This window comes from Sus scrofa, chromosome 1, assembly GCF_054392235.1.
Source record: "Sus scrofa isolate SSC_HxYL_T2T_F1_AM1 chromosome 1, Sscrofa_HxYL_maternal_Yorkshire_Landrace_v2.0, whole genome shotgun sequence".
In the NCBI taxonomy this organism is placed as follows: Eukaryota; Metazoa; Chordata; class Mammalia; order Artiodactyla; family Suidae; genus Sus; species Sus scrofa.
This window is the reverse complement of record NC_139383.1, coordinates 67758788-67779817: the sequence shown is the minus strand read 5'-3', so window position 1 is coordinate 67779817 and position 21030 is coordinate 67758788. Positions and strand designations below refer to the sequence as shown.

At 35.1% G+C, this 21030-nt stretch overlaps 1 protein-coding gene across 7 annotated transcripts in view; it reads left to right on the top strand.

Moving 5' to 3' along the window:
* Positions 1 to 21030, top strand: part of ASCC3 (activating signal cointegrator 1 complex subunit 3) — a 325213-nt gene that overhangs the window by 29230 nt on the left and 274953 nt on the right. For 6 of the 7 annotated variants that reach the window (XR_014806468.1, XR_014806467.1, XM_084961374.1 and 3 more), the window contains exon 4: positions 14004 to 14563. Coding sequence is in view for 5 of the 7 variants with exons in the window: in XM_084961374.1 (XP_084817500.1) it covers positions 14004 to 14563 (560 nt within the window). In the remaining 2 variants the exon portion in view is untranslated. The remainder of the gene's footprint in view (positions 1 to 14003; positions 14564 to 21030) is intronic. The other variant, XM_084961380.1, reaches the window with a different exon arrangement.

Here is a 21030-nt window from a genome sequence, read left to right as displayed (position 1 = left end):
ATGTGGCTTGGACCTGGCATTGCTTTGGCTGTGATGTAGGCCAGTGGCTACAACACCGATTTGACCGCTAGCCTAGGAACCTCCATGTGCCACGTGTGCAGCCCTAACAGAAAAAAAAGAAAGTCATCTAGTTCAAACATTTTTATAATACTTTCTCACTGGTTGATAATTATTTACCTCTTTTCCTTCCTTGATGGACTATGAATGCTTTGATGATACAGGGATTCCAGGAATCACAGTGTCTTTGTACTCTAGTACCCAGTATGGTGGAAAGGATGCAGTTAGATGCTCAATAAATTAATGAAGTTCTAAGAATCCAACTAAAAGTCAACTATGGTCTCTACTACCTCCAATGTTGGCAATGTTTTATAAGTGGCAGTTATAAAAAGTTTTTATAAGTTTTTAAAAACTTTTGTAATTTTAAAGCACTTTTCGTTCTCAGATTTACACTTAATATATTCCCATAATTTTTTACAATTTTATTCTCCCCTCAAGATTATTTTAATACTAAAACTTAGCTTGAGGGAGAAAATACTATAAATTATTTAAAAATAGTATTCTTGGCCCTTAATCTTAGTTTTTTTAAGTACTCATTGTAGATATAATGATCCCCTCCATGGACTTTGAAGGATAAGCACAGTAATATTAACTACAGGATAATATATTTCTCTTGGTAATGAAACTTTGTCAATACCTTTTGTGCTCTAAATAAAAACATTTTTGAAAATAAAGAGGTCAGCATTGAGAATGACAATAAAATGCATCATGTATTAGGCATGTATCTCTGTTACTTAGAGTTTTAAATGATCATTTCAGGAGACTTAAGATTTTTCAGAGTAGGTAGAAACTAGGATGGGGGTCAAGACTGGTGGAAAAGTCAGTAAAAGACCGGACAGTTCCCTAATAAGCTTGGTAATTATATCTCTATCCTAGGGTCAAACAGAATGATCTAATGACTTTACTTTGAATCGTGAATACAGATCAGGACTCAGCCTGCACTGTACTAATGAACTAGTTTTTGTTTTGTTTTGTTTTCTTTCAGTGTTCAAATTCTTTTGCTATACACAGACCTGTTTGTTTTGCCTTCTCTAATTTCTAACCCCTGCTTTATTTGGGTTTTGATGTTTTTGCTGTTTTTGAGAAAAGTATGAACCAAAGGGTAGGTTGAACAGGAGTAACTTACAAAGTGTGGTTTAGGGAATTTGGGTATCCATTATGTTTTTGAGTTGTCAACAAAATAAGATTTTACTATAAAAAATGAGGAATCAGGAGTTCCCATTGTGGCTCAGTTGAAATGAATCTGACTGGTATCCATGAGGTCACAGGTTTGATCCCTGGCCTCACGTAGTGGGTTAAGGATCCAGCGTTGCTGTAGCTGTGGTGTAGGCCAGAAGCTGTAGCTCCGATTTGACCCCTAGATTGGGAACCTCCATGTGCTGTGCATGCGGCCCTAAAAAGACAGGGAAAAAAAAAAAAAAAAGAGGAATCAAAACTGAGTGTGGAAAGCAGTTTATAAAGCAGTGACTAGAAAAAGGAGATATAAGAAGATATTAGCAGGATCTGGCAGTTCTGTTTATGGAAGTGAGAGTAGGCATTTATAATAATAAAGGCCATATCTGGATATGGCTGGAGATTTTCAGAAGTATTTGTGGAAAACAGCTATCTTAAAAATTGTAGATTCCAAAGAAATTGAATTCTATTTCCCAAAATTTGGAACAACTCTCTGCTGAGAATAACTGGAAAAACTATAAAATATAAAGTTTGTTTGACTGCATCAGAGTACTACCAAAGCAGTGAAAAATTATGGGTTCAAGATCTGGAAGCAGAAATAAACTCTGAAAACATGATCCTGGTTTGGACCACTTTTTTCTAAAGGTGACTGTCCATTATGGAGGAGGAAGCCAGATGGAGAAGAGGAAGATAAGATGATGCCCAGAGTTTCTGATAGATTCAAAGGACCAAGATAACAAAAATGACTAAAATGGACAAAAGAGGAAATAGAAAATCTGAATATTTGAGTATTATAGAAATTGAATCTATGATTAAAAATCTTTACACAAAGAAATCTATATGCCTTTTTGGCTTTATTGGGTAATGTCATTTAATGCAATTTAAAAAGAGGGTATTGTTGATTAAAGGAGGTTACAGACATAAAATAATCAAATGCAATGTATTGTAGTTGATTAAATCCTGAATCAGAAAAAAAATCGTAGCGATATTTTGGGGGCCATTGTAGAAATTTGAATATGTGTTGGGTATCATTGGGTAATGTAAGTAAGGTCTTAGGTGAGATAATGGTGTTTTGGCTGTGTAAAAGAATATCCTAAATCTCAGTGTTGATAATGAAATGTCATGAAGACTGTAATATACTGTTTGTGGATCCGCAAAAAAAGTACACGTGAGCTATGTGAAAGAGAGGGGATATAAGTGCATGTGAGTGAAAAAAATGTTGACTATTGGATTATTAAATGGGAAAAATAGTGTGATTCATGTAAAGCAATAAAAGTTTAAAAATCATGATTTTTTTAGTAGATGAAGAAAAAGGATTTTATGAATATCTAAAATCCAATTGTGATTAAAAAAATTCTGAACTAGTTAGGAATAGAACTTCCTTAATTTGATAAAGTACCTATTAAAAAAAACCCCTACATCAAACATTATATTTAATGATGCAGCATTATATTTAATGTTGAAAAAGATTCTCTTTTGAGATAGGGAACTAGAGAAGAATGCCTGTCATCACTTAAGTTTCTCACTGTATTAAAGGTCCTTGCTAATGTAATAAGGCATGAAAAAGAAAGAATATAAAGACTGAAACTTCAGTGAGTCACATAACCGTATCATTAGAAAATCAGTTTAGCAAGGTCAGTATGAAAATCAGTTTTATTTCTACTTACCAGCAGCAAATTTTTTTTTTTTTTTTTTTTTGTCTTTTTGCCTTTTCTAGGGCCACTCCCGCGGCGTATGGAGGTTCCCAGGCTACTAGGGGTTTAATCGGAGCTGTAGCCACTGGCCTATGCCAGAGCCACAGCAACGCAGGATCTGAGCTGCTTCTGCAGCCTACACCACAGCTCACAGCAATGCTGGATCCTTAACCCACTGAGCAAGGCCAGGGATCAAACCTGCAACCTCATGGTTCCTAGTAGTTGGATTCTTTAACCACTGCGCCATGACGAGAACCCCAACCAGCAGCAAATTTTAAAAAATGCCATATACAAAAGTATTAAAAATCGTCATATACCTAGAAGTAAACTTAACAAGAGGCGGATTTCCTCATGGAAAACTAAAGTATTGAGAGAAATTAAAGAAGACCTAAATAAATACAGGGATTGAAACACTCACTTTTACCCCAATTGATTTACATATTCATTGTCATCCCTCTCAAGATCTCAGCATGTTTGTGTTTTGGAATGTTTGTTTGTATGTAGAAATTGACAAGGTAATTTGAACATTACGTGGAAATTCAAAGGTAAAGAGTGACCATGTCAACCTCGCAGAACAAAGAGGGAAAACTTACTCTCTGGATGTTGACTTATAAAGATAAGTAGTCTGGGTAGTGAATTATTGATCCAAGGATAGACAAAATAGACCAGAGTGAAGATTTCTAGAAACTGACCTATGGATATTAGGATACTTGATTTATCATGAAGGCTTTCAAGTTGTGAGACACGGCTGATTTTTCAGTACATGGTGCTAACTTACCTGGGTGTACATATGAAAAAAATGCCTAAACAGAAATGAAATATGAAGCTCAAAACAGTAAATCTTTTTGGAATATGGACCAATTTATTGAACAAAAAACAGCATTCATAAAGGGAATTATTGGTAAATTAGACTGCATTCAAATTAATGCTTTTTATTCTTTCAGAGTTAAAAAGCAGGTCATGGAGTGGAAGGATATAGCTTCAACATAAAACCAAAAAGAGACTTGTATCTACATTAAATAAGAACTCCTATAAAGCAATAAAAAAAGGACAGATAGTCCTATATAAAAATGGGCAAGAACCTTGAACAACATTTCAGAGAAGATAATTGAATGGCTAATAAACATGAAAAGATAGATGCCCAGTCTTGTAACTAATCGGGGATATGACATTACATGCCCATGAGAATGGTTAAAATTGAAAAGACTGACGTACCAAGAATGTGAAGCAATTTCATCCACTGCTAGTAGAGTTTATTTGTGTAACTGCTTTGAATAACCTATATGATTGGACACGTGATATTTAGATCTTGGTACATATTACTCAGTGATATGTCCATAATTATCCAATATCAGTGTCTGCTCATGCACACAAAAGACAATGTGCATTCAAGGCATCATTATTTTTAGTAGCTTTAAAATGGAAACAACCCAATTCACTGTTAAGTAATGGCATAGATAAATTATGATACACAGATTACCTTATAGCAATAGTGAACCATAGTAAATGTGTAACATTGTAAATGAATCTTCATGTTCACTGAAAGGCAAACACAAATGAACAGATAGTATGATTCTATTTATATAAAATTAAGAACTAGGCATTACTAACCTCAGGTGTCAGAAATCAGGATAGTGGCTTCTTTTGAGGCAGTGGGTAATGACTGGGAATGCATATGGGAGAAATTTCTGGGAAGCTGATAATGTCCTATTTCTGGAAGTAGTTACCCAAATTATATAAGTGTGTTCAGTTTGGGATAACTCTTTGAGTTGTTTTGTATATATATCTTTTTATATTCAATAAAGTAAAAATTGTGGCTTTTTATGTTATTTTCAAGAAATATTTCAGACTGATTAAAATTTTAAAATATATAACAAATACTTGTGTAATCACCATTCAGCTTAATTAACGCTTGGCTATCTTTCCCTCGGATTTTTCTTTTAAAAAAAAATAAAATTGATATGATCAGAACTCCTTATATATCTTGTTCAGTCTTAGTAACTGATACCATAAAAATAATAAATTGGTATTTATCATTCTCATGCCTATTGATGTATTTTCATTACATAATTATACATTCATAAATATATGCTTTAGGAAAGAAAATAAATATAAATATCAAACTAAAGTTGCAGAGGCCAAGTAGATTTATTTATTCATCTGACAGTCTACCTCTAGAATTTACTAGCTTTATAATATCAGGGCTTAAGACTGCTAATGGCTTGGTCTTTTCTTCATCTTTGTTGCTTTTTTTTTTATCATGTCTGCTCCACTTCTAGCCAACATGTGTATTCTCTAGAAGAATCTGCTTTAGTTTTTTGAGAGTAGATTATGTTGCCAGATTTTCTGATAATTGAATCATCTTTGCATTCCTGGAATAAATTCTACTTGCTTTTAGTTTATTTTTAGATATACGGATGGCTCTAGTAAGCTAATATTTTGTTTAGAATATTTGTAACTATATCTTTTGTACCATCTTTGTTTTGTTTTCAGTTTTAAGTTTGTTGTCGTGATTTTTTTTTTTTTTTCCTGGCTTTTTAGGGCCCCATTCGCAGCATATGGAGGTTCCTAAACAAGGGTTCAAATCAGAGCTACAGCTGCTGACCTATACCAGAGCCACAGCAAGGTGAGATCTAAGCCACATCTGTGACCTACACCACAGCTCATGGCAATGCCATATCCTTAACCCATTGATTGAGGCCAAGGATCGAACTGGAAACTTCATGGTTCCTAGTTGGATTCATTTCCACTGCACCACAACAGGAACTCCCTCAGTTTTAGGTTTGAATAAAATTATTATGTTTATAGCCTATATAATTTCAATTTATCACTTAATGTATGTGGTACAAATTCAGTTCTTTCATTTACTAATTTATATCACTAAGCCTGTTTCCTCCTCTGTAATAAGGTGAAAGTAATTCTTTGAACAGTTGTGATGTGAAGCAGTGCTGCAAAGTGCCTGGTAAAATGGCTGTCAATGAATAATTCTGTTAAAACCTAGTTGTACCAGTAGCCGTTGATAAAATAGTGCACTGAGTGGTTAAATGTTATGATAGAGGTATGTTGCCCCAGTGATGTGGTGCAAAAAGGTCAGGAACTTCCTAGGGTAAATCAGGAAGGGATTTGTAAAGAGGGAAATTTGGGACAGAATTAGTTTGTGTTTTGAATGTTAAGGGACAGAAGTGTGTTACATTTATGTCCATTTCACAAGAGAAATTATAAAATAAAAGAGCTGAGTAGCTTAATGAAAATCATAAATGACTTTCCAAATATATCAGCCATTTAAACAGGTAGTTCAGATTACTTGGGAATAGGACAAAACAGCTATAAATTAAATTGCTCTTGTAGCAGTAGCAAGAGTTGGAAATAAGATCACTTCTTCACAGTTTGCTTTATCTTATCAATTTATTTTTCATTTACGAGTTATTATGACTCCCTAAGCATAAAGAAATTTTTACTGCATTCTTTGGTAGAGGCACTTTTAAATTTGCAGGTAAGTTTCTTTATAGTATTACCAAGTATAATATTACTAAGCACCTGATAAATGGATGTAGCACTTAGGTGTTTATCTTATTAAAAAAATTTCCCCTTGGAATTAAAAAAGTAAAAAATGTAAGTTTCAGTGAGCTATGAGATTTGTTCAAAGATAGAATTTCTATTTCTTGAGTGATGCTCAAAATATGGTTTTGTTATAGAAAGCTTTCGTTAGCCATTTGGTTGCTTGGGAAGTCAGGTTGTAATTTGATGCAGGATTTTTAGTAGTAGAAATTGCAATGTAATGACTGAATGCTGACTTAAAGTTTACACTATAAGTATACACATTTTGTAATGAATATATGTAAGATTAAATAGATGACTTTAAAACATGGAGACATGCCTTGGTCTTTGTTAAAACTCTTGTATTACTACTCTTTTTCTCTACCAAATATGTTTCTGTTTTCCTTTAATTGTTTGCTCACCCTGAAAGCAATGATTTTTTTTTTTTTTTTTTTTTTTTTTGTCTTTTTGCCTTTTCTAGGACCGCTCCCATGGCATGTTGAGGTTCCCAGGCTAGGGGTCCAATTGGAGCTGTAGCCACCAGCCTACACCAGAGCCACAGCGACGTGGGATCTGAGCCACGTGTGCAACCTACACCACAGCTCACAGCAATGCAGGATCCTTAACCCACTGAGCAAGGCCAGGGATCGAACCCTCAACCTCATGGTTCCTAGTCGGATTCGTTAACCACTGCACCATGATGGGAACTCCAAAGGCAATGATTTTTATATCAGCGTAGGCGTAATCTTAACATTTAAGCAACTCCTTCAAATTACTGTATTGAACATTTCTTAAAACACTTTACCTACTTAATGCAATGTTTTGATGGAGGTACTCTGATGCAGAGTTATAATTTTAAAATAAATGAAACTCATTATATTACATTTCTTAGGCAATTTAAAATTTATATCACATAAATTGTTCAGTTTATTTCCCAAAAAGCCATATGGTAAATGCTTACTTACTTCTGTTACATCATAAGTTAAGATAATTTGGTGATTACTTGAAAGATGGTATAAGGCAAAAAGAAAAAAATGGTCCTGACTGTTATAGTCTTAGTATGTTATTTAACCTTTCTGTATCTGAGTTTCTCTATAAAATGAGTAAAATACTTATAAAGTTCATGTGACAATTTTAGATAATATACTTAGAAAAAATACATTACTGGGTATTGGAGGCAAATATGTAAGAGGGAAAAAATGATGAGGATATAAGATAGTGTATTGTTTAAATTGAATCTTTTTTTTCTTTCTTTTTTGGCTGCTCTGCCATATATGGAGTTCCCAGGGCAGGGATTAGATCCAAGCCACAGTTGTGACCTATGCTGTAGCTGTGCCAGACCAGGGATCAAATCTTTGTCTCTGCACTGCAGAGATGCTGCAGATCCCGTTGTGCCACAGTGGGAACTGACTCCAGTTGAATCATTTTGTACTGTTTAGTATGTAATACTGTCCTAGGAAAGTTGCTGGTGCAAGTATTTAACATATTGTAAAATAAACCATCGTGATTATCAGTTAAATCACTTAGTTAATCTATTCGAATATAAAATGTTTATAGTTGCTTGCCTGCCTTGCTGGTATTTTTAACAAGTGGAACGAACTTAACACTATGATGCAAGGTTATAATACTTTGGTATTTTCAGTCGCAGATCAAGTGTCGGGGTAAAAATGGACTTTTAAAATTTGAGCATAGCATGAAAAAATAAATTTGTAAGTTACTTTCTCTTACACATTGAAGATTTAACTGATCAAGGCAGTCATTTGCTGACAATTTATAAATTGAATATTTAGCAATATTAAGGATGAAAACAGTTGGTTCAATTTTTAATTAAAATTTCCTACTCATCCTTTAAAAAGAATTCTTCAATGATTATGGTAGGGAGTTTTATTTTATTTTTTTTTAATAGGAGCTGACATTTAATTAGCACTTACCATGTGCTAGACCTTGTTTTTTTTTTTTTTTTTTTTTTTTTTTTTTTTTTTTTTTTTTTGTCTTTTGTTGTTGTTGTTGTTGTTGCTATTTCTTGGGCCGCTCCCGCGGCATATGGAGGTTCCCAGGCTAGGGGTCTAATCGGAGCTGTAGCCACCGGCCTACGCCAGAGCCACAGCAACGCGGGATCCGAGCCGCGTCTGCAACCTACACCACAGCTCACGGCAACGCCGGATCGTTAACCCACTGAGCAAGGCCAGGGACCGAACCCGCAACCTCATGGTTCCTAGTCGGATTCGTTAACCACTGCGCCACGACGGGAACTCCAGACCTTGTTTTAAACATGTTATGCATATGAACTTTTTTTTTTTTTTTTTTTGTCTTTTTGCCATTTCTTGAGCCACTCCCGCAACATATGAAGGTTCCCAGGCTAGGGGTCGAATTGGAGCTGTAGCTTCTGGCCTACACCACAGCCACAGCAATGCGGGGTCCGAGTGGTGTCTTCGACCTACACCACAGCTCATGGCAACGCTGGATCCTTAACCCACTGAGCAAGGCCAGGGATCGAACCTACAATCTCATGGTTCCTAGTCAGATTCATTAAGCACTGAGCCACGACGGGAACTCCTGAACTCTTTAAACACTATAACCCGCTTGTTATTGTCCATATTTTGCAAGTGAGGAAACAGGCAGAGGGACTGAAATGCATACAATAGAGCCAGCATTTGATGGGGTGTGTCTGACTCAAGAGACCATATTCTTTTTTTTTTTTTTTTTTTATATATTATTTTTTTTTGGGGGGGGCCGCGCCCACGGCATATGGAAGTTCCCAGGCTAGGGGTCTAATCAGAGCTACTACAGCTGCTGGCCTACACCACAGCCATAGCAATGCAGGATCCGAGCTGTGTCTTCAACCTACACCACAGCTCCTGTCAATGCCAGATCCTTAAGCTGTTGAGCGAGGCCAGGGATCAAACCCCCGTCCTCATGGATGCTAGTTGGGTTTGTTAACCACTGAGCCACTGTGGGAACTCCAAGATTATGGTAGGCAATTTAAAATTATACTTCAGAATCTTTTAATTTTAATATTTTGGGATCAAAAGGAAAATATAAGTAAATTGTTGAGGATGATCTAAGATTATAGTCATCACTAAAGTCTGATTTTAAAAAATTGTTTTATGGAGTTCTCCTTGTGGTTCAGCGGGTTAAGAACCCAAAGTAGTCTCTGTGAGAATGCAGGTTCAATTTTTGGCTTCGCTCAGTGGGTTAAGGATTCAGTGTTGCAGTAGGAGCAGGCTGTGGTGTAGGTCACAGATGCAGCTCCGATTTGACCCCTAGCCTGGGAATTTCTATATGTAGCAGGTGTGACCTTAAAAAGAAAAACAAATTTTTTTTCTGTTTCGTAATGGTACAGTAATCAGTTATACTGATCCTTATACTTTTCACATATATCTCATTTACTCCCAATATAACTGTAAAGCGGGCAGGACAAGCATTTATTATTAATAAAAAGTGTTCTAGTGACCTTTAAGCCTATTTGTTTAAATGTATTGTGGTTGAAATGCCAGTTTTCTGGTTTACAGCCCTAGTGTTTTATGGATAGAAAATTAGGTGTTTAAGTAGTAAGCACTAGACTAGCTTCCTTAAAAGTTTGGAGATCTTAAGTTTCATTCACACTTTTAGTCAAATGATTATTTGTTGTTTATTTTATTCTTTACTGAAACCTTATTTTGAGGACAGAACTAAATTTCCTAAAATTCCTATTCCTCTTATAAAGATTTGCAGTCTCTGTTGTGAAAGGAAAAGCTTGAAGAATGGGGAGCAAATGTTAACTGACCAACGAGTTTCAGCCTAGTAAATAATCATTTAAAAGATTACTTGTTACCAAACTGTACTTAAAATATAAAGGGAAATGGTAAACAGCAGGTTATTTGTGAACAAGATCCTCACAGTTAATCGAACAAGTTCAGTTTTTGTAAGAAAACAAGAACACAGCTATTTATGACAAATTTCCACCCTAGAAACATACCATGTGGTTTTTCCCAGGCCTCCCTCCTCACAGAGTGGTCCAGTCCACTGATTCCATGGACTGATGGAGAAGCACAGAAGTGTTTAGGTTTCTGTAGGTTTCTCTTGAAACTGCTTTGTTGAGAGAAGGGCGGCAGCCTGCCAGATGTTTAACAAGTCAGACATCTGATTGCATTCATTCTCTTCAGATCTTTTCTGTTTTACCAACACCCTTCATATATTTCAGTCACCAAAAAGATCGCTTAGTCGTGGGCTGTACTAGCAAATCGGGTGCTCCTTTTGTCGCAACCCTCCCTGGGCCTATAGTTCCTGCTCCAATCCTGAGCTGTCTTCTTGTCAGGGGTCCTCTGACAGCCAGTCTCTGTGGTGACAACGTCATCACATGCAAACAAAGAGCCACAGGTGTGTCAGTCTGGGCTGAAAGACATGCGTGTGCGGTGACCGGAACATGGTGCAATGTGTGGGCTTCAGATAAGTACGTTAGTTTAAGAATGTGGTAGTCTCGTTCTTTATGGGAGAGCGAACAGTGGCAGTAAATGCTGTTTGCTAATGTTTCTCAAAAGCTGGAACTTCCAGACTCATGTAGCACAGTTGAGGAGATTCACTTTTGAGGAACCGCTTTGTAGTGTGGACACTTGTCCATTTTTAGCACTGCAACTCAAAGATGGGGTAGAGTAGGTTGTGCAAAAGGAGAGTTAGTCATTAGGCAAGGATATTAACACCATTACCCAACTAGGCTTAGAAGTTTGAAAGTATTTGTTATTTTTGAAATTTTATAGGTGTTAAGTCAGTACTCAAAAATTTGAAACCTTGAGAAAATTATTTTTCATGTTAGTAGAAGTTTCCATGAATCTGCATTTATTTTCTCTTTCTTCAAAATGAACTCATCACTTACTTTTTTCTCACCTAATATATTGCTCAATATATTTCTCACTTAATATATACTTTATGGCAAGATATATAGATCCACTGTATTATGTTTAGTGAATGTTATATATGGCTGTGATTATTTCTTTATTAAGTGAGAATTAGAGATAATTCACTTTCCAGGAATTTACAGGGAATCAATGTGGTATAGTAGAAAGAATTTTGTTTAGGAGTTTGAAGATTTCTTTGAATCTTGTTTAATGGCTAAATACCTGTTTGACCTCTCCCATACTTAATTGAGTCTATTTTAACATCCATAAGATGGATATAATTTTGTTAGGAAGAATTGAGATCGTTTAATATAAAAGTCCTTAGTAAGTAGTTAAAGGAAAATCCCAAGATGCAAAATGATAATATCTTTATCAAAGTTTACAGGTTAGATGTAGAATGAATTTGTCAAGGTGAATTCCATTTTTACTCAGACTCAGTAGTCCCAACCCTGTTGAATTATTTGTAGAATTATCATAATCCCTAAATTACCCAAAAACCAGAATTCGTAGAGCATCTTATGTAGACTGAATAAGTAAAATGTACACAAATGCCATTCAGTTATTTAATTTAAAACCATTATTTGATTTATAGAAGATTTTTGTGATGTATTCTCCTAAATACTAAAAGAATATATGTCAGGTGATATTTTAAAAATTTTTTATAGGAGTTTCTGTTGTGGCACAGCAGAAACAAACCCAACTAGTATCCATAAAGATGTGGGTTCGATACCTGGCTTCAATCAGTGGGTCAGGAATCTGGCACTGCCATGAGCTGTGGTGTAGGTTACAGATGTGGCTGGGATCCCGATTTGCTGTGGCTGTGGCGTAGGCCATCAGCTGTGGCTTCCATTCCACCCCTGGCCTGGGAACCTCCATATGCTGTGGGTGCGGCCCTAAAACGACAAGAAAAAAAAAAAAAATTCTTTATAATCATAAAAGTAGACTACATATTTGAAGAATTAAATAATGGACATACATTGTAAAATTGCATATCTTCACTTAGTCTTCTACCCACATGTGTAAACATCAAATACAGTAAGTTACTGAGGCAGTATGATGCAGTGTAAAAACACTAGTCTAGTGTCATTGACACCTGGGTTCAGTTGAATTCAACAGTTTAAATTTCTGTGGAGATTAACATCTCTGTCCAGGCACCTATTTTGGCTAGATACAACAATGTTCTTAATATTCTATTTACTGTGAAAGAGGCAGTTGAGTTGGATTCTGAAACATGGGTAGGATTTGGATAATCAGAGGCCTTGGGGAACATAAGTAAAGGTATGGAAACAGGCCTTTAGGACAGGAACTGGATTTTGGATGTTAAGAAATTCTTATTGACTGGAGCAGAAAAGGTCTGTTAGCCAGCTAGAAAGCTGGGGAAAAGAATGATGTAGCTCCTGGCTTGACTTAAAAACAGAGTGTAGGAGTTTGGCTGGAATTACTGAGTTATATTGTAAGCTGCTCAAGTTTGTGATTAATGATATAATTGGAACCATGGTTTCAGGAAGATATTGGTGTTATTTATATTATTACTGATTTTACCAATATTACTTTAGTTAAGTCACATTGACTTTGGGGGCCTTCTGAAGATTGAAATTCTTTTTTTTTACGTTTAAGAATATTCTTTGAATTCTGTGACCTGATGACAGGTTCTCTTTTTATTTGAGAGAGTCAGATATGATCAGTTAGTGTCTTAAAGAAATTAGAGGCCACTCCTTTTTATTTCCTCTTACTCTGGTAAGGAATTTACTTCTGGCCTCCTCAGCAGCAGGATTAAAACAAATTTATAATATGGCTAGGTTTATCATAAAAGATTCTATTCATATTCATCCTTGATATTAAATGTTTATTTTTTAGTGGAAGGAGAGTTGATTTATATATTAAATGCTTTTGAATAAAAACTATGTAAATCTGTTTGTTGTCATCTTAGATTTACAGTACCTGGAAAGAAAGTTATGGATTTGTGAGGCTTTCTTCCAACTCCAAAAGTCTGTAATTCAGGGTTTTTTTTGCACCTTATTTATTTAACTGGTGTCTCAAATCAGTGTTTTTATTTGTTTGTTTTGTCTTTTTGTCTTTTCTAGGGCCTCACCCAAGGCATACGGAGGGTTCCCAGGCTAGGAGTCTAATCGGAGCTGTAGCCCCCAGCCTATGGCACAGCCACAGCAACGCGGGATCCAAGCTGAGTCTGTGACTGACACCACAGCTCACAGCAACTCTGGATCCTTAACCCACTGAGCGAGGCCAGGGATCAAACCCACAGCCCCATGGTTCCTAGGTGGATTCATTAGCCACTGAGCCATGACGGGAACTCCTCAAATCAGTTTTTAGAATTTAGTTTTAAATAAGTTTTAGCTAATGTCTCAAATTATTTTTAGGAATAGGTAAAGGGTTGTTATAGGTAGTTTCTGTACTTAGAATAATTACTATTAGATAATGGGTTATCTACCTAATATAATTCTTTGGAACTTTGGGAATGGACTTAAAGGGATTTTCCTATTCCTAAATCGGTTATCTTATACCGTGTGTGTGTGTGTGTGTGTGTGTGTGTGTGTGTGTGTGTGTCTATTTTCACATGAATTTACTCAAAAGAATATTTGTAGTGGGTTTTTTGAAAGTGGAAACTCGAACCATTTGAGCTAATACTGTTTCTTTTGTCTTTGAATAGTTGGAATGGATAATGGGAAAGAAGCAGTTGAAAGTGCGGCTGCATTTCTCTTCAAGACCTTTCACTTGAAGGACTCTGTTGGTCACAAGGAGACAAAGGCAATCAAGCAGATGTTTGGTCCCTTTCCATCGTCATCTGCCACTGCAGCCTGTGATGCTACTAATCGAATTACTTCTCACTTTTGCAAAGACAATCTTACTGCTCTTATGCAGATGACAACAGATGAATCTGGTGACAGAGTTTTATTTGGTAAAAATTTAGCATTTTCATTTGATATGCATGATTTGGACCACTTTGACGAACTGCCAGTAAATGGTGAATCCCAGAAAACTATAAGCTTGGATTACAAGAAGTTTCTAACTGACCATTTTCAGGATCATTCCACCCCAGACCTCAAGCCTGTGGAAAAAACAAATGATTCCCTTTTGTGGTGTGAAGTTGAGAAGTACTTAAATGCAACTTTAAATGAAGTGGCGAAAGCAACAAGAATGGAAGATCTTTGCTGTACTTTATATGATATGCTTGCTTCTGTTAAAAGTGGTGATGAACTTCAAGATGAGGTATAGTTGAAATTATTGCAGTTTTATTTCAATGTGAATTATTATTTTAATGAAATAACCTATTTAAAGGGTGGCTGGCAAAGAAAGTGCTTCTTTGGTATTGTGGTACAATGGTCAAATATGTAGCCAAATGGCTTTGCATAGTAGGTATGCATATCTTTCCACTGGGTAGTGGCAGTAAGACTGTGAGTGTAATGAATTGCAGAAGAGTATAGGGCAATAGTTAGCATTTCCACATGTCCTGGTTACTGGGACAGTTCTGGTTAAATCTGTTGTTACATTATAATAATTAGTAGTGTCCCTTCTTCAAAAAGTGTATAGATTTGAATGATAAGTTATATGACTAATCTGGTAATAACCATTAACGTTTGTACAGCAGCTTACATTTCTAAACTCTTTGATGAAAATATAATAAGCTTCAAAACATTAGAAATTTTGTCTATGTATTGAAAGACTCTTTGATTTAGAAAAAATATTTTTGACTAGCTTCTTTGATTGAAAGACTAAGCTTTGAAAAGCAGACTGATCTAGAAATAATTAGACTATTTTATATTACTTGTTCAAAAAAGAATTGTCTTTATAAGTGTTTTACATCCCACAAAGGAAACATTTTAATTCCTTTCTATGCTGCCATTTGGTTATATTATTCAAAATGATGAATTACTCTTGTGTTGCATGAAAAGTTTATCTCGAAGGGTTTAGTTATGCTCTCGATACCAGCATTATATTCATTACCTAGTATAAATTTAAAATAATAGCAACTCAATTTTAGTATGGGATGAGTAATGTTTGATGAAGGATTAGGAGAGGTGGCATATTATTGTAGAAAGGGCAGAAGTGGAGTTCCTGCTGTGGTGCAGCAGGTTAAGGATCTGGTGTTTTCTCTGCCGTGTCTCGTGTTGCTGTTGAGGTGGGGGTTTGATCTGCTGCCCAGACTTAAAGGAATCTAGCATTGCTGCAGCTGTGGCATAGGTTGCAGCTTCTGCTCAGATTCTGTTCCTGATTGGGAACTTCCATATGCTGTGGGAGTGGCCAAGGGAAAAAAGAATGAAAAAAAAAAAAAATCAGAGTCTTAGAAGGCAGAATTTTTTCCTTTCCATTTATTGGTAATATGACTTTAGATAATTGGATCTCCTAGAGGCTGTTTTCTTGTTGGGCTCTCTCAAGAGAAAAAGAATATGCAGATTTTAGAATTGGTATAAGCCCTGAAAGAGATACCATATGTGAAATGTTAAGTAGCATTTGATTAACACTTATTACAAGGTAGCTGTGATTATTTTTGGTTGTTTTTATTATTATTATTGGAATTAAGAATTTTAAAATCACATGGAGTATAAGGAATATAGAAAAAAAAGCTAGTTTGTTTGTTTGTTTGTTTTTTCAGAAGAGAACTAATTTAGTGAATTAGCCAAAATAGGTATTGGAGTACTAAACCCATGGTAGTTGCTAGTATTATGCTGATTAACTTCAGCTTCTAAATAACAGCAAGTTATCATGCTGTTAATTCTTTGATCAGTCTTAATTTACCTTGAATGTTTAATTTATATCAGATACAGTCCATATTCTAAATGGATTTCTCTAACATCCTGAAAATAGTAATATTCTTTTAAAAATTGTGATTTATAAAGAAAATTTCACTGGTATTTGCTTATCATAATTGAATACACAGCAGTTTTGCTATTATGGTTATAGTCAACTGAAACTTATAAACTAATCGAAATTTTATTTTTCTGAGTGAGCCATAAAAAGTATTCTTTTTACTTCAGAATAGCTAGAGTGAAGTTTGTGTTTCTTAGTTCTTCACCACAATTTTTTAAGTATGCGACTGCATCTGATTGTTGGAAGAAGGCCATTTTCTTTCTCGAGATTGTTTTCATTGATCACGGCAAGGTCAAACAATTTATTCATCTACCCACTTATTGTATATTGTAGCACTAGATACAATGCTAGTTACTGAATATAAAAGGAGAAATAAGATAGCATCCATGCTCCCAGGGAATTAATTGTTTGATAGGAAGAGATAGTTATTATATTACTATATACAAAGAAAAAGCAGGCATGAAAAATCCAGTCATAGCTCTGTATAAGGGTTGGTATGGTAGGAAAAGTATTCAGAGAAAGGTAAGCTTGGGTCAAGTCTTAAAATATGATTAGATTTAACTTCTTCCGGTGGACCAGAAAGGTAGGGAACATGTTTTAAATGTGAAAGAGACTGTGGTGTGTTTAGAGAGCTGCAGTCTCTACAGTGAGGGTGCAGAATGCAAAGCAGGTGTGGCCAGAGACAAGGGTGGGTAGATGAGGGCCAAATAAGGTAAGGCTTTGTATACCTGGTTGAGGTATATTTTAAGCCACTCTAAAACCTGTCAATACATCTTATGTGATCTATGATTTTTCAACTAGGGTTATTTATTTACTGGACAGTTGAACATGAAAGGGAATATTTCACATTCTTCCATTGGCTTGAGTGGTAGAGTGGTTCATCCCTCAGTTTTTGTTTTTTTTTTTTAAATATGTGAATGAAAATAAACAATCATTATGATTTTTTTTTGTTTTACAATGTAGTATATATTTATTGGATCCTTTTTTCAATTATATTATTTTGATGACATTTTCCTTTATAATTTTGAAGTAATGCTTCAAGAGAAAAATGTTGTTTCAGGACATTGTTATTTTCACTTTAGGGTATGCTATATATCTTATGTGTTGTCTGTTTACTTTTAAATTCCTTCTTAAGCCTGGAAAGAGTGTAATTAGTCTAATCAGTTTATGTGATAGCATAGTTCATTTCCTTTTGTTCTGAGCTTTTAGTTGACTCTGTGGAATAGTGGTGTTTAAATAACCATGCTCTGTGCAGTTACAGAAATTTAGCAGAATCATAGAAACTTATTTTTACATATAACATGAGAAGTATACAAAAAACTATCCACGCTGAAGTTATTTTTGCTCCTTACCATATGATTTCCCATTTCTGTTTTAGTTTATTGACCTAATGACTGATGATAAAGCTGTTTTTAAGGGCTGGCTATTGAAAGACTTTAAATAGCCTCTGTGTTACTATTGAACTGGAGTTGGAAGCAAGAGAATAAAAGTGTATGGATATGATGACATTTACCTCAAACATGTTTGTAAGAGAGCTTTTTGTCTAAACATAGCGAGAAATAATTCTAATAACAATAGTAATAATGGCTACTCTATTAAATAAGACATTTTGTTTTTTAAGCGTATCACTTCGTTTAATCCTTAGCATAATACTTTGAGGTGGGCAGTACTGGATTAAAAGCTCTTATAGGCCGTAAGCACTGAAAAGGTTATACTCTAAGGTGTTTCTTTTCCTCTCCTATAGTAATTTTTTTTAAAAAAAGCATACTGTAGGAAATATAAGAAAGTCTAATAGAATTTTATTTTTACCCTTGTGGCTAAGTTAATGTCTTTTTCAGACATCACATTCTTATAAAAGTTTTTTTCATTTTTTGTTACTCCTGCTTTGCTAGTACTTGAAGGAAATGTTTTGTTGGCCTCATGGATTATTGCTCACTGGAGGACAGGTATTTTATAGGGATGTTGGGAAATTTGCTAAAGGTTGCAAGATAAGTAGTGAATCAAGGATTTAAATTCAGACATACTGACTCCAGTATGTACTTTCTTTGCCGAGAAGTAGATCTGTATGTTATCTTATATTTGATGCTTTGAAACATCAAGCATTTCAAATGTGCTGAGGAATCTCTAGCATTTACTCTAATTTATAATTTCTTTAGAAACAATGTCCATTCCTTATAGAAAATTCCAAGTATTAAACTGGCTGAAATAAGAAAAGGGATGAAATCTTGAGACCCTGTTAAAGATGTTTTAAAATTTTTTCAGGGAATTAGTTGCATTAAAGTAATTCTCTGGTTTTGTGGATGTTGAACTAATAAACCAGCTCACTTAGGTTTCCCAGTACCATCTTCTTTTCCTTCCCTACTTCACACCTCAAAGTTGCTGTCTCTTAAAGGTCTTTTCTTCTTTTAAACTCTAACTCCTAATTTCTCTGTTGCTGTTGTTGTTGTTGTTTTTTTTTCTAATTTCTCTGTTAAGGCTGTTGTTATTATGATTAAACCTGAGTCTTTCAGTCTTTATGCTCTTTAGATTTATTTACTTTTAAAAATTTTTATTAAAGTTAGTACATTTTTCCACCAGAAGCAAATAAGACTTGAACATTACAAGTTATTTTCTTGATCAAGATTCATCCATTATTGGTACAGACATCTTCCTGCTGCTGCTCTTCTGTACTCAGAATTGTAGCAATAGGTTAGTCCTACTGTGATCGAATAGTTAATGAATTTTCAAAGGAAGCTTTCCCCCTAGAAAGTAGTAATATTAGTAACAGCAAAACTACCATGTTTTGAGTACCTGTTATGCATGGACCTGGACCAGTTTCTTCATGGTCCTGCAAGTTGGGGATGGCATCCTCTATATAAAGATGATTGAAAAACAAAAACAGGAGTTCTCGTTGTGGCTCAGCAGAAACGAGTCCGACTAGGAACCATGAGGTTGCTGGTTCAATTCTTGGCCTCACTCAGTGGGTTAAGGATCCAATGTTGCTGTGAGCTGTGGTGTAGGTTGCAGAAGCTGCTCAGGTCTGGCGTCGCTTTGGCTGTGGCTCTGGCTTGCAGGCCGGTGGCTACAGTTGTGATTTGACCCCTACCTAGCCTGGGAACCTCCATATGCCAGTGGGTTCGACCCTAAGAAAAAAAGCTAAAAAAACCCCAGAAAAACAATAAAAACCCCTGCAGCCCAGTTTGTTTCCCAAAGTCACAAAATAAGATTTTGGTAGAAATTTTGGACTTCTTTCTCAGCATAGGCCTGCTGTTTCTATCCAGTATGACACTGGATTCTTTGAAGAGAAGGGCACTTACTGACTGACAAGGCTTTTGGAAGGAAATTTTGTCTCTATTTGCTTACCTATTGTTACTATGAGCAAATTACCCAGCCCTAGTGAACCTCAGTCTCTAATTTGTGAAATATTTGTTTCATGGTGGTGGTGTGAGGATTTATGAGATAATATATATGAAGTACCTAGCATAATATTTCACAAACTGTAGGTTCTTGAGTGTAAATTTCTGGCCTTCAACATTAATGAAGATCATATATTTCCACATATCAAAGTTTTATTAGAATGTATACCTTATATTAATTTTGATCTATTCCTTATATGTGGACGTCTCAAGTAACTAATAAAATGATAAAAGTTAGGTCTTAATTCAGAGAATTATTATTTTTACCACTGTTTTTTTTTCCTGTTTTGCTTTTTCAAGACTCACTATTCTACAGGAAATTCTGAACTCAGTTTTTGAAGTGAGTTCTGATTTTAAAAGTCTTTGGTAAAATTAAAGAAGTGTTAATAGGAAAACACTTGAGAATACTAGAGTTATGTTAGAGATGGAGTATAGATATTTCTTGATATTATCTCAATGTTAAATACTATTTGCAGAGTTATTAATATTGATGTAAATATTGACGGAGTTATTGTGTAACCAGTTTTTAGAAAAAGTGAATTTTGCATTATATTGATATTATCAGAGTTTGCTTTTGTGTAGCTGGGGTTCATTCTTTTTTTTTTTTTTTTTTTTTTTTTTTTTGTCTTTTTGCTATTTCTTGGGCCGCTCTTGCAGCATATGGAGATTCCCAGGCTAGGGGTCCAATCAGAGCTGTAGCCACCGGCCTACACCAGAGCCACAGCAATGCAAGACCCGAGCTGCGTCTGCAACCTACACCACAGCTCACGGCAACACCAGATCGTTAACCCACTGAGCAAGGGCAGGGACCGAACCCACCACCTCACAGTTCCTAGTTGGATTCGTTAACCACTGCGCCACGACGGGAACTCCTGGGGTTCATTCTTTAGAGAATTTCTGATTTGACATTTGCTGCTACCATCATCTCTTAATTCTATGTAAATGGTATTACTTGATCCATGTACACTCATTTCTGAACCCAGCCCTGTTCCAGATGTATGTCTGATCCTAAAAATTGGGATTTATTTGATTAGAATGTCTTCTGAGCAAAGACTATATTTTAGTGTTTATTTGTGTTATAGATGGTTCTAGCATCCTTTGAAATTTTGGTGTTTATTTAGTACAGTGATTCTCAAACTTTTTATTTTTAAAACTTCTTTACGCTCTTAAAAATTACAGAGGATCTCATGGAGTTTTACTTTATGTTGCTTATCAATGTGTTCTATTGATATTTATTGCATTAAAAATTAAAGCAAAAAATTTAACATTATTAAATACTGTGTTTACTAAGTCATTTAAAATAATATTTAATCTATTAAATTAATATAAGTAATTGTATTATTACAATAAATACTAGTAATACTAAATCTGTTACATTATTATAAGTAACATTTTTATAAAAAAACTTTTCTAAAATAAAAAATGTAGTATGAAGAATGTCATTATATGACATTTTTCAACTCATTTCAATGT